Source organism: Podarcis cretensis (assembly GCF_951804945.1).
Source record: "Podarcis cretensis genome assembly, chromosome: 11".
Lineage (NCBI taxonomy): Eukaryota > Metazoa > Chordata > Lepidosauria > Squamata > Lacertidae > Podarcis > Podarcis cretensis.
In genome coordinates, this window is record NC_137180.1 from 48,699,527 (window position 1) to 48,713,400 (window position 13,874).

At 45.1% G+C, this 13,874-nt stretch overlaps 1 protein-coding gene across 1 annotated transcript in view; it reads right to left on the reverse strand.

Moving 5' to 3' along the window:
- Nucleotides 1–13,874, reverse strand: part of SLC1A3 (solute carrier family 1 member 3) — a 41,303-nt gene that overhangs the window by 2,936 nt on the left and 24,493 nt on the right. Inside the window, exons 4-8 of the mRNA XM_079994919.1 lie at nt 6,376–6,580; nt 4,022–4,064; nt 3,571–3,866; nt 2,984–3,217; nt 1,303–1,497 (exon numbers count right to left, since the gene is read on the reverse strand). Of these exons, the coding sequence (XP_079851045.1) occupies nt 1,303–1,497; nt 2,984–3,217; nt 3,571–3,866; nt 4,022–4,064; nt 6,376–6,580 (973 nt within the window). The remainder of the gene's footprint in view (nt 1–1,302; nt 1,498–2,983; nt 3,218–3,570; nt 3,867–4,021; nt 4,065–6,375; nt 6,581–13,874) is intronic.

Below are 13,874 nucleotides of genomic sequence, written 5' to 3' on the forward strand. Positions count from 1 at the left end.
ATGCTGAACTGTGTTGATAAAAAGGGATCTATTTCAATGGGAGAGAATTATAGCCCAATCCTATGCATGCCTACTCAGAAGTGAGTTCAATGGGACTTGCTCCCAGGTAAATGTGCATAAAATTTCAGCCTGAATCATTAAGTTATTCAAGGACCCCCATTTTATTCAACATTATGGCAATCCTTTTCTTTCTTCTTCCTTGTGCAGTCTAGCTTGTGAGGGCTATATTGTGATACCCTGGAAGTGAGATACTTCACTATGTTAAGTGATGATTTAAATCCGATTGCTTTCAGTGGATTTACAAAATCTGGAGCTAACTCATAATGACAATGTCAGGGGTTCAGGAGCAGAGGCACAGGGAGGAGAGGAGATGGAGAGCGAGGGGAAGGAATCCGAGGGGAGCATAGGAGAAGAGGACAGTGGACCGAGGGATTCCACGAGCCTCTCCAGCGAATCGGAAGATTCACAGAAGGGGGCGCCAGTGGCCAGGGGTAGGGGGTTCCCAAGGGGAACGCCCCAGGAGCAAGGGGGCAGCAGGGACTCCCAGAGCAGTAGTTGGAAATCAGGACCAGCTTCCCCACCAGAGCAGAGTGGGGGGGAAGAGTCCCAAGGATCGGGGCCAGTGCATTCCCCACCAGGGAGAGAAGATAAGGCAGGGCTGACCACACCTCCATCAGGGAGTCAGACAACGGAGGAGAGGTCAGATCCGGCCAGTATCCCGGAAGAGGGAAGCAGTGACAGAAGCAGTGTAACGGTTAGGAGAAAGGTCACTGGGCTGGCGCGAGAGGCAAGTTCAAATGTACAGGAGCGCGGGACAGCAGAGAGTGAGGATTGGGAACCGGGTCCTAAAGCCCGCAGGAGGGAGGGGGAGGAGCTAAGCGACTCAGCGTCGGAAGAGTCCAGAAAGGGCAATGCCCCAGCGGGCAGGAGGACCCAGAGGAGGAGAGAGCAGCGTAAAAGGTGGAGCAGAGCTAGGATCTTAAACTGGTGTCATAGGGGAGGAGACTCAGACGGTACTTCGCCGGTCTAGGCTTTAAGACGTAGAGCTGCGCGCTACGGCTTTGAAATGGAAACTGAACCTCAATAAAGACTTTTGTACATAACTACAGCCTAGCATTGGTCCTCTGTGAGCTGGGACCTAGAGGCAGCTCTGACAGACAATGTTTTCAATCATGGGCATAATGAGGTACACAGAGAGCGCAGCTGAAATATACTGCGGCTCCTATCACATGTCTTTCCCACTACCATGTGATGCAAAAAGCAGCCCATGCAAACGTCTAAGGTTTTGCAACATTTACAAACCTGATTGTGATAATCTGTCCAAAGTTGAGGTCCATGTTATTAACCTGTGCAATGAAAATTGCAGCCAGTGCCTCATACAAAGCTGTACCATCCATGTTAATAGTTGCACCCACAGGAAGCACAAATCTTGTAATGCGTTTATCTACTCCATTATTCTCTTCCAAACACCTAAATGTGATCGGCAAGGTGGCAGAACTAAAGCCAAAAGGGGGGAAATGGAGAAAAATTAACTCATCGAAAATGGCAGGTAACATTGATATGGATGATGGTTATACACATTATTGTTGACATTATGGAGCCACCCAGAATAAGGATGGCAGACAGAGATTTCCTGTCTCCTCAAATTACCTACAAAAATATTATTATTTAAATGAAATTAGTTCACATGTTCAACTGTGTGCCAGTGCCCCAATCTAGCTAAGAGCATCTCCCCACATAGTTGGGTGCCTGTGTGTTATTGGTAGAGCCCATACCTCAGTGGTGAATCTCATGAGCTGCCTGCAGATGTGTCCTGGTTCACACCCTGTCATTTCAGTTGAAAGCCTTAGATTTGGAAAGCTAGTGCCAAAGTAGATAGCACTGGATATAAAGTAGCTCCAGATGCTCACTTACTGGATCAGGAACCATGGGCTGTATCCAATGCTAGTCCATCTCAGAGTAGACCCATGAGTGTAAATTGGATGTCTCCACCCCCATCATTCTGCCCGGACGCTGAGGTCCAGCGCCGAGGGCCTTCTGGCAGTTCCCTCACTGCGAGAGGCCAAGTTACAGGGAACCAGGCAGAGGGCCTTCTCGGTAGTGGCGCCCGCCCTGTGGAACGCCCTTCCAGCAGATGTCAAAGCGATAAACAACTACCTGACATTCAGAAGACATCTTAAGGCAGCCCTGTTCAGGGAAGTTTTTAACGTGTGATATTTTACTGTGTTTTTGGTTTCTATGGAAGCCGCCCAGAGTGGCTGGGGAGGCCCAGCCAGATGGGCGGGGTATAAATAATAAATTATTATTATTAATTATTATTATTATTATTGGTATGTGCACCCAAATGTGAAATCTCTGGCCCTCCAGAAGTTGCTGGGCTTCAGCTTCCATTAGCCCAAGCCAGCATAGTCAGTGGTCAGGTTTGATGGGCGCTATAGTCCACCAACACCTGGAAGGCATCAGGTTCTCCACTCCTGGCCTAAACTCAATGCACCGCTGTAAACGTTATGTGAACTGAAATGCAGTTCCCTGTCCATACACTGGTACAGCTTGTCATGTTTAATTCCCTTTGTAAAACATGACTAGAGCTGGGTTGAGGCAAAAGTGGAGTTATTAAAATGGTGTACGGTTCGAATCCCCGCGACGGGGTGAGCTCCCGCTTATCAGTCCCTGCTCCTGCCCACCTAGCAGTTCAAATGCACATCAAAGTGCAAGTAGATCAATAGGTACCACTCTGGCGGGAAGGTAAACGGTGTTTCCGTGAGCTGCTCTGGTTCGCCAGAAGCGGCTTAGTCATGCTGGCCACATGACCCGGAAGCTGTACGCCGGCTCCTTCAGCCAGTAAAGCGAGATGAGCGCCACAATCCCACAGTCGGCCACGACTGGACCTAATGGTCAGGGGTCCCTTTACCTCAGTAACTCAAACTCAGTAACTCAAAATTCTACTCAAAATCAAACTCGATCTGGCTATGAATATTCCTACCTTGAAGATGTTCCCAGGGCTGTGATGAGAGCTTGCAGCAATCCTCCAATGAAAACCCAAGGGTTCTTTCGAGTGATGAGGAAGTAGAGTAAAGGCAGCACTACAATAGCATGGATGAGCAAGCCAATGATGACAGTAACAGTATACATGGCAAGCTGCCCTCCAATCACACCCATATCTTCCATCTCAACAATTTTTCCAGCAATCAAAAACAGGATACCAAGTGGTGCATACCTACAAACAAATCACACAGTTAATATAATATACGACTATCCAATGAGAAGCCTAGGAGTGTATATTTTGGTGGTGCTATTTGCACACACTCAGAAATTTCCTGACACATTCCAAGGGGGCTAAGGCTGAAATCCTAAACACATTTACATGAGAGTAAGCTTCACCGAATAGAGAGGAACTTACTTCCAAGCAAACATGCATGAGATTGTTCTGTTATTTAGATGCACTGGAAATTAATGGCAAATAAATGGAGAACGTTAGGCAGGGAAGGGATATTTCCTCTTGTATTCTGTAAAATGCCATGCACACGGATGGTGCTAGATAGATCAACAAACGTAGCATTCAACACCTACCACATGATTAGTGATACGAGGCGCATGATAGCCTCATTAAGGCTATCAAAGAATTCTCTCAATGCTCGTCCTTGCTCCTTCATGTTCCCTATCACCAGTCCAAAGCTGATTGAGAACACAACCAGTCCAAGTGCATTTACTCCATTTACAGCCCCTGGAACAGGGATCATCTCCTTTTTCAACTGAGTTAGGTTTTCCATTGCTTCGGACACATTGTTTATAATGCCAGCAAGGACAGATGTTTCGTTTGAGTCAACTGCTATACTAGGTGTCCGTTCCTCATAGTTTGTTTTGAACTGTGAGAGATGGGGAAAAGGAGAGACGTTATAGCCGTGTCTTTTCTAGGCATTACAAAAACATAATGGCTAAGACTACTCAGTTGCATCTGATCAGAAGATTTACTTGAAGCTCCCGGATGGAGATAGGTGTAATTAAAACCACACATTGTTACCTGTTTAAAGCAGGCTTCCACCAGATTCGGAGGGAACATGTTTCTGTGAAGAAAGAACAACAACTATTTGAGGAATAGTACACATCTTCTATCATTTCAAGATGAAGCCCTATTGAAGCTGGTGGGGTTTACATCAAAGGCACTATGTATAGGGTGGGGCTCCATGGTCATCTATTTGGCCTGACCCAATAGGATTCTTCTTACGTTCTTCTCATAAGAAGCTTCCATAACATACTAGGTCAGATTGTTTGTCCACCTAGTGATGATCTATAGTGACTTGCAGTGGTTCTTTGGGCAGAGGTGTTTCCCATCATTTGCTACTTGATCCTCTTAATGGAGGATGTCAGGGACTGAATATGAGACATGTATTCTACCACAGGCATATGGTCTCAGCAGTATATTGAACTAGAAGAAGAAGAAGAGTTTGGATTTGATATCCCGCCTTTCACTCCCTTTAAGGAGTCTCAAAGCGGCTAACATTCTCCTTTCCCTTCCTCCCCCACAACAAACACTCTGTGAGGTGAGTGGGGCTGAGAGACTTCAAGGAAGTGTGACTGGCCCAAGGTCACCCAGCAGCTGCATGTGGAGGAGCGGGGACGCGAACCCAGTTCCCCAGATTACAAGACTACCGCTCTCAACCACTACACCACACTGGCTTAGCACACACTGAACTAGCATCAATTTACTCTCTCTTTTTTCTTTTCTTTTTTAAAAAGACTGCTACTTCTTTGCAATTCACCAAATTAATCTCAGCGAATTTTCTCCTCAACCTTTTGCGCAGGAGCATGCTGCAAATCTACCCCGCCTCAAGTTTACCTTGGTTAGACAGTAGAAATAATAAATACATGTCTTCCTTGATTCAGAATATAAACAACACTTTTGCAGTGAGAAAGTAACGCCGCTGAAGGAGAAGGGTATAGAAAGAGGCTCTCCAAAACTTAGAGCCAGAACATTGTTTGAAATCACAGTTCCAACAGGTTCACAGTCAACCCACAGAAGAAATTCTCAAATTCCTCACATGCTTTTCGAAGGCACAGCTGTGGGGAGAATTGGGGCAGGTCTGCCTAAGGCGTTTTGCTAACACAAAGGATAAGATGGTGTCCCCCAAATCCACATATCACAATCCACAACATTTTTGTACACTGGCCTTAATGATTTCCAGAATGAAATGTCCACAACAGGAAGTTAGAACCAAGTCCTACTGTAATCTTTCCATATTAAAAATTCTATGTGAAATTTTATTTGAGTCAGTACTATAAAATTCTAAACTTAAAAAAAGCCACAGACATCCTTTTATTATGTCAATGAGTCCTACGCTAACTACCTTCTTCTTTTACTTTTCCATTCTACATACAGAATCAGACTGGAGCCCTGGAACATAAAGGTAAAGGTAAAGGGACCCCTGACCATTAGGTCCAGTTGTGACCGACTCTGGGGTTGCGGCGCTCATCTCGCTTGACTGGCCGAGGGAGCTGGCATGCAGCTTCCGGGTCATGTGGCCAGCATGACTAAGCTGCTTCTGGCGAACCAGAGTAGCGCACGGAAACGCCATTTACCTTCCCTCCAGAGCAGTACCTATTTATCTACTTGCACTTTGACATGCTTTCGAACTGCTAGGTTGGCAGGAGCAGGGACCGAGCAATGGGAGCTCACCCCGTCACGGGGATTCGAACCGCTGACCTTCTGATCAGCAAATCCTAGGCTCTGTGGTTTAACCCACAGCGCCACCCGCGTCCCAGCCCTGGAACATAGGAAGCTGCTATTTAAACAAGTCAGGCCATAGGTCCATCTAGCATCAACATGCAGCACCTCTCCATGGTTCCAGATGGGACATTCCCAGCTTTGCTTGGAAATGCCAGGGATTGAGCCTGGTACTGTCCGCATGGAAAGCCATTGCTCTACTATTGAGATCAAAGGTGGCTGGCCCCTGAATCTTACTTCAATACTGTTGATGGGACAATATCCTCCACCACACTGAGCATAGCAGGAGAGTTTCAATAGTGCAGAGTAGACCAGCTTAGGGAACTCAGGGGAAATGGTGGGTGAATACCACCTCCTCAATTATGTTTCCTGAGGCAGCCATATTACTCTGCCTAATAGTAGGGCTGACCCCGAATGGGGGAATTATGAATTGCTTCAAATCTCATTAGTAAACCCCACAGGACATTGTTAAGAAGCTTAAAAAGCCTGATCAATAAGCCTTGGGGGGGGGGTTGTCTATGTTTACAAGTTATTTCTGAGCCGGGGATGTCATTTTGAAGAGAAAAGAGATTGATAGCTCTGGGTGTTAATAAATTCAGTCATATGCTGTAACTTTCATTATCCTGCTTATGCGACAGAAAATGCATTTTTACCTGATCAAGTCCAGAAAGGCATCTGCGGCTGTCACTCGCACAATCTTGCCTTCTCGATGCATTTTTTCCTTCGATCCTTTCCCTGGATGGATGATGACCACCATGATAATTCCAATCAGGACAGCAATGATCGTGGTGCTCATGTAGTAGACGACGGCTCGGAGCCCCATCTTCCCTGATGCTTTGCTGTCCAGGGCAGCAACTCCTAGCAAATAGAAGCACGAGAGTGAAACTAGAGTCTGTACATCACAAAAAAACTGTGAATACACATACTAGAATAAGCATTCTTGTAATACTAGAACCCTGAGGAATGGCGTGGCTTTCAGAAAAATAAGTATTTCTTCTCAGAGCGTGTTGTTAAATTACGGAATTTGCTCCCACAACTTACAGCCACCAGCTCTGATGGCTTTAAAAGAGGATGAGACAAATGGAAGAATAAAGCTATCCGTGACTACTAGTCACGATGGCTATATTATCAACAGTATCAAAGATAGAATGCTTCTGAACATGAAAGCAGATGTTCTCTCATGGAGCTACAGTCCAAAGAGGGAAGGATCATAGTTCAGTGATAGAGCAACTGGCTCCCCACCCACAGATTCAATCCCAAGCAACTTCAGGTATCATAGAATCATGGATTTGGAAGGGACCACATGGATCATGTAGTCCAGCCCCCGGCAATGCAGGAGTGTTTTGCCCAACATGGGGCTCAAACCCACAACGCTGAGATTAAGAGTCTTGTGCTCTACCGACTGAGCTATCCCACTTCAGTGTTGACGGTGCTGATGTAGATGGCCCAATGGTCTGGCTTGATATAAAGTGACTTCCTTCCCTCTTATGTTACATTTCTCCCTTGAAATTTGAGACATGGGGTGCTTTATAACAGCACAACTGCAGGGGAGATAAAAGCTTCTCCTCTCTCCCTTGATACACATGAACTTCCCTTGGATTGGGAGAGATGGTATGTCTGTTTTCGGAATGCGTTGCAAATGCTATATAACACAATTATTTTGTGCTCGAACTTCTTATGTTGTAATTTCTTATTTACGAAAGAACTGGTTCCCAAAAATTGTACAAACTATTATAATTCACAAATTGTAATTTAAAAATTGTACAAAGAAATGCATGAATATATATTAAAAACATATAGTAAAAACATCACATTATACACAGGCTGTAGATGCTATTACCCAAAAATATTGAGCTGGTATAATCTTTTACTATTTCCATATACTTTCTAATATATGTATTGATTATTTAATTTCTATAGTGCTTAATATATTAAAAAATATCTCCAAGCAGTGTACAGAAAGCTGAAACAACAGGCAACTTAAGCAGATATTACAAAAACACACAGCTACACATAAAAATGTTACATTAATATAAAGTTTGTAATATATAAAAATATCAATTCATTTTCCTTCTGACACCCCTTCCTCTCTGCCTCCAGGTTCTCGCCCAGGGTCCAAAGAAACTCTCAGCTCACCCACAAAAGTCTCACAATGAAAAGAGTTCCTGGAAACAGCTGACATCACCCTAGTCTCTCACTCTGGACTTGCTTTTTATGGACATACCCAAGGAGGATGGTACCTCCTTAGGCTGCCCACAGCTGCACTCTCCACACCCAGTTCCAGGTGCAGCAGATTTGATGAGTTTCCCAGGTGGTCCAAAGGATGGGGAAAATGCTCCCTTCCACTCACGGCTCTTTCTTCACCCTCTGTCCTCTCTTCCTCTGGCTTCATACCCATCCTTCAAGCATCTTAACTTGTGGGAGTGAAACCTTCATCAGTGCTCCAGCAGATACTTGATTACAGGTGCAGAGGAAATTCCACATTTAAATAGAGATGAAAGAGACACAGGACAAGAGTTCTATCTGAACTAATCAGCCCCTTGAGTTATTAGTGGGGTCTTCTGCTCCCTGATTCCTGCTTATTGCTGCAGGCAGGGCACCAGGTGGGAGTTAAGTGAGAAGCAGAGTAGTGTTAAGAACTGCCACTTTTCAGGAAGTGGGTAAAGCATGGGAGAGGTAATCAGCTCCAGGAGCAGTAAAGGCTTTGCTGATTTTTTGGGAAGTATATGAGATCCAGTGACTCTGACCTGGTCTGCTAGACCAGCCTTGTCCAAGCTGGTGCCCTCCAGATGTTTTGGATGCCACCTCCTTTCAGCTCCCAGTAGAAGGGACAATGGTCATGGATGATGGGAACTGCAGTCCACAACATCTAGAGGACTTCAGTTGGGGAAAGGCTGTGGTAGACTATCCATCCTTGTGGACTTCTGCTCATGATCAGAGCAGGATGTGAAGAACACAGCTAGTACAAGTCTGAAGGAACACCTATCACAGCTAGCTAATCCTAGCCTAGACTCTGTCAACCAGGAGGTCTGTTGTCATTCCAGACAAAGGACAACAGTCCTCTGATAGCATTTTAAAAAACAAAACAAAAGCATTTTAAGATACACAGGGAGCCTCTGCAGATATAAAAAGGTCCATGCTTTAGACAACCACATTCCAGCAGTTGGAAGGTGATGAAGAGGATGAGAGATGGGATGCAGCTAGTGTGCTCAACCAAACTTGCCCCCATCACGTGTTCACTGTCCCTTATTCATAGCACCTGAATTGCTTTACTGTTTTTAGTGTATGCCATATATTTTTAATGTAAGTCCCTTGTTTCCCTGGGATGCTCCTAATTACTCTAGATTTTTTTTAATAGGGTTGTTTGAAACTCTTCAGAAGACTGGTAGATCATTGTATGTTTCCTATTTCCTCAGTAAACATTCCTGAAAGGTGTACAGTGGTACCTCAGGTTACATACGCTTCAGGTTACATACGCTTCAGCTTACAGACTCACCTAACCCAGAAATAGTGCTTCAGGTTAAGAACTTTGCTTCAGGATGAGAACAGAAATCGTGCTCTAGCGGCGTGGCGGCAGTGGGAGGCCCCATTAGCTAAAGTGGTGCTTCAGGTTAAGAACAGTTTCAGGTTAAGTACGGACCTCTGGAATGAATTAAGTACTTAACCCGAGGTACCACTGTATAAGAACATTAAAAGTGCCTTGGCAGGATCAAAATCTCAGCAACTATCAAGTGAAAAGAAATTAGTTGGCGGCCCACCAGTGGAGTGTGATGGTCCACCTGTAATATTCTTCACTGAGCTCTCATGATAAACCTATGGATATTGTATCGCTGGCATATTATACCTATAGCGTCCAACAAAATTTTAAAAACCAACACTTTTAGCTGCTGAAAATGCCAGGTTGACATGCTGAAGTGTTCCCTATACTTATGGGATCCAGGTGTAGAGGAAATTATCAAATAGTAAGCAGTCAGTGTAAAATTTGATCTGCAAACTGTATTTCCGAATTATTTGGAGGATTAATGACAAAGCAGCTACTAATTTGCTAATAGAAACCCAATTCTGGAATGCCCTCCCTTAAAAGGCTCACTAGGTGCCTAAGTTGCTATATTTTGGTGCCAGACAAAAACGTTATTTAGCCAGGTATTTTAATTTTAATTGCTGTCATTGTTAACCCTGTTTAATATAAACAAAGCAAAACGAACTTGGCATTAGCCATGTACGCTATGTAATACAAAGAGAGCTCCAATGAAGATGATGTAGAGATATTTTCATTTGGACCACGGTTCAGGAATCTTTCACCGGGGTCAAGGCCTCTTGCCCTCAGACAGGTTCCCCAATGCCATGTTTTGTGGAGAGACTGTGATTACTTAGAGATAATTTTGTACATGCTCAGATTCACTCTTGTCTTTTTATCATCACCTTCCGTAACTCTGCCCTTGGCACTGAAGCCAGGTTCTATAGCTGAAGAGCATAGGCAGGCTCCAAATAAAATCCAGACATGCTGTGCTTTGAGCTGCAACTGATTTATCCTCTGAAACTTGTCAAGTGCAAAGCAACAAGGAACTTTTTGGATGCCCAGCCCAACAGTACATTTCCTGTTCCTCACATCTGCCAGGGCAAAGCCCTGCTGCGGGGGCTGTTTAGATACTAATTTAACTCTTTGCATGATTCCGTCTTTTGCTCACTGTATTGGAATGTGCCACACAATATGCTTTTTGAAGGGAAACTAAAGGCGTAATTTATCTTCTTTATGTGTGCTAAGCAGAGCAAGAGGTAAGGACTCGCAGAGATTCACAGCAAGCCATAGAACAGTGATTAGTAACAGCTGACAGCCTCGGACCAAGGCTCTTTCTCTTTGGGAGCCTCATTGTAATACCAGAGCACAAAGAACTTACTGTCCCAGTGCCAAGAATCAGAAGTGCAGGAGCACAGAGAATAGCAGCACAATTTTATTTTTTTTACAGGAACAAAACACAGCTGATACCTGCTTAGTGGAGACCTGAAAAGGCCATCCTTTTATGGACGTGACATCTTGATTAGCATTTCCCCCCCATCTCACAAGAAGGTTTAAAGTTGCTCATTCACAAAAAGAAGAAGAAATGAGTGTTGGCAGGGAGGGGGGAAAGGGGCGCATGCACACTCACACCAGTCACCCACTATTAAAGGCGATTTGCTTCTGAAAAAAGAACTTCCAGTTGATGATTTTGTTGGCCCTCCTAATGCTAAATAAGCATGATGTAATGCGGTGAATTGCTTTAGTTTAATTAGAGGAGAGTTCATCATAGTAACTTATTAAGCCAGTCAAACGGCATGGTCACTTGGGATGCAGAGCAATTAAAGCAGAAAATTAATACACTTGTAAAAATAATACATCAGAAGCAGATTCTTGATGCATGGAAATAGCAGACACTTGTACGTGTTGTTAGACTACAACTCCCATCATCCCTGACCATTGATCATTCTAGCTAGGGCTGCTGGGAGTCAATGTTCAACAATATCTGCAAGGGTAGCCATCTTTGGCTTGAAAGATCATTATGTTCATTTGGCTGGGGTTACCCTCTCTCCCACATCAAATTCCCCAGTCAGGAACAAAAGGATTTCGGGGCGCTGACTTGGGCCCCAGATCATGGGTGCCCAGCGGTGTTGTTATAACATGAAGTCATGGCTTTACATCACCCCCGGAAGTGATGTTGGAGGCCCTGCGAAGCCTAGGACACCCCTTTCAAGGCCCCCCCAAGGCCTCAGATGAGACCCAGAAGTTGCGTACAAGGCCCCACAGAGTGGGTGCTGAGCGAGCCCCCAGGGCTTGCTGGAGTTGCAACCAGTGATGGATTTGTATGACCAAACTATAGAGTCAGCTTCGTATCTATGAAATGCTTTCTCAAAATGCTCCAATTGTACAACTCACACAACTTGCAACTCGACAGGCTGAAAGCAGTGCACCCTCTGTGTACTGCAGTCCACCATAAACTGAGCACTGTTTTTCCAGTGAAAGTGCAGGATGCACATTTTCTCAAAGAAAATAAAAAAATAAAGTTTCTGGAACTGCAAAACACAAAGCAGGAGGTTTCAATGGAAAGTGGAGCATATTGCAATATGCAGCTGATGGGCTTTCTTATGCTCAGAGGACCATAAATTGCAAGGATTAGTATATCTTATACTAATAATTATTACAAGAACTCTAAAAGATAGATTAGCATTATTATCCTCATGCTGAAGATGAGTGGTTGAGGCTGAAAGATAAAAGCTTGGCTAAGACTACTTAGTAAGTTTGAGACTGGGTGTCAGGTGTGCGTGCAGGAGCCAGGCCCTGTGACCAATAGGGCTTTGCAGGACTGGGGCCTTCCTAAGTTTGTTCTGAAGAGGCAAGGCATGGCCGCACAGGTGAGGCCAATTGGTAACTCACAGAACCTGGTGGCAAGAGCTGGGAAGGGATATAAGGTCAGCATTTCCCTTTGGCTCTTTGCCACAGCAACACGCTTCCTGCCTTGCTGAGTTTGGCTTCTTGCTTCCTGATCCTTGAACCTTGGCTTCTTGACTCCCTGCTTCTTGATCCTCAGACCCTTGACTTTGTGACTTCTTGCTTCTTGATCCTCAGACCCTTGACTTCATAACTCCTTGCTTCTTGATCCTCGGACCTTTGACTTCATGGCTTCTTGATCTTCGGACCCTTGACTTCCTGACTCCTGGCTTCTGGACCCTCGTTCCTGCTCCCACCCCGCCATCTTGCCCCCGGTCCTGACGTTCCCTGCCAGGACTTTGATCGCCCTTGAACTGGACCGTGATACTGGGACAGGGTATAAATTTGGGACTTCCACATTAACAAGGGCCAAGTCAAACATTCTTTTAAAAGAACTCTTGGCTCAGGATTTGGGAGCTCTGAGTGAGGGCCGAGATTTCCCAAGACCACCATCCTTCTTGGTTTACCCATCATCTGTTTTACTGTCCTGGTGATGATGACAATGGTGTTCCTTGGAATTCCAGTGGCTGGTTGCTGGCATTGCCATCCTCCAACTTCCAAGAGTCACAGCAGGAAGTATTGCCCTCACTCTCATTGACTCAATGGTGACACTATGTGGTGACCTACTGCCCTCAATCTAGGAAGTCCTGGAGGCAAAATGGGGATCGCCCCACACTAGGAAACAGTCTGGTCACCAATAGCAATTACTCTCTATGTCAGCCCCCTCACTTCTGTGCCACAGAAATCATCAAAATGACCTTCCTGAATGCAAAGCTTCTGAATGAGGTGGCAAAACTGGGGAGGCCATTTCAGCTCAGCCCTGGACAATCTCTTCCAAATGCTGTTGGTTCTTCCAGGTCTAGATTTTCGCTGATGATAAGACTGATGCTTAGAGATGGACTCAGAACTAAAACCAGCAAGATGTCATTCCCCTGAAACATGAGCCATGGAATTTTTCTCCTATAGCTGCAGGCAGGGGTCATGGTGTCACAGAAAAACCAGATTTCCCACTCCAGAATCAGGCGCAACTTTCTGACCCCTGGAAATGAGGGTCAGAGTTCATGGCCTTGTTGGAAATGCTGTCGGTTGCGGCAACGGTGCTTTCTGAATGCAGCCACACATCAAGTTCAGCAAGGAACTCCTGCTGTTCCTGGGAGAGAAATTTAGGTCCGGTAGAGTCACGTGGCATAAGGGAAGGGAGTTTTGTGGCCACAATGACACTCATCACTTACTCTCAGAAAAAGAGTAATCATTGCTGGAGCATCTGAGAGTGCATGGAATGGGGAAACACGAAGGTGCAGTGAGAAGGCAGAACAATCGCAGGGTGCAGGAGAAAGGAAAGAAATACCCTAGTCTTCATGCCTCAGTGCAGTGACTTGAAACTTCATGGTCTCAGAATTGGTCAAATGACACACAAACTGCTCCTGAGAACAACCACTGGGAGAGCTCCATCTCAAGCTGCTATTTGGTATGGGAGGAAAAACGTGGAGCACCATATAAAAATGTTTTAATAATTAAATGTCCCTCTGCTTAAGGGAAAAAAAAAACAGCTTTCCAGGGGCAGGACTTTCAACAGTACAGGACCTCTTCCCTGCATCGTGGTTAAACTTGCTCTCTCCACCAGTGGAGTTCAAAAGGCTGAAATGCAATGCATGACATTTATTGTCATGACTAGCTCAACTCTCAGTC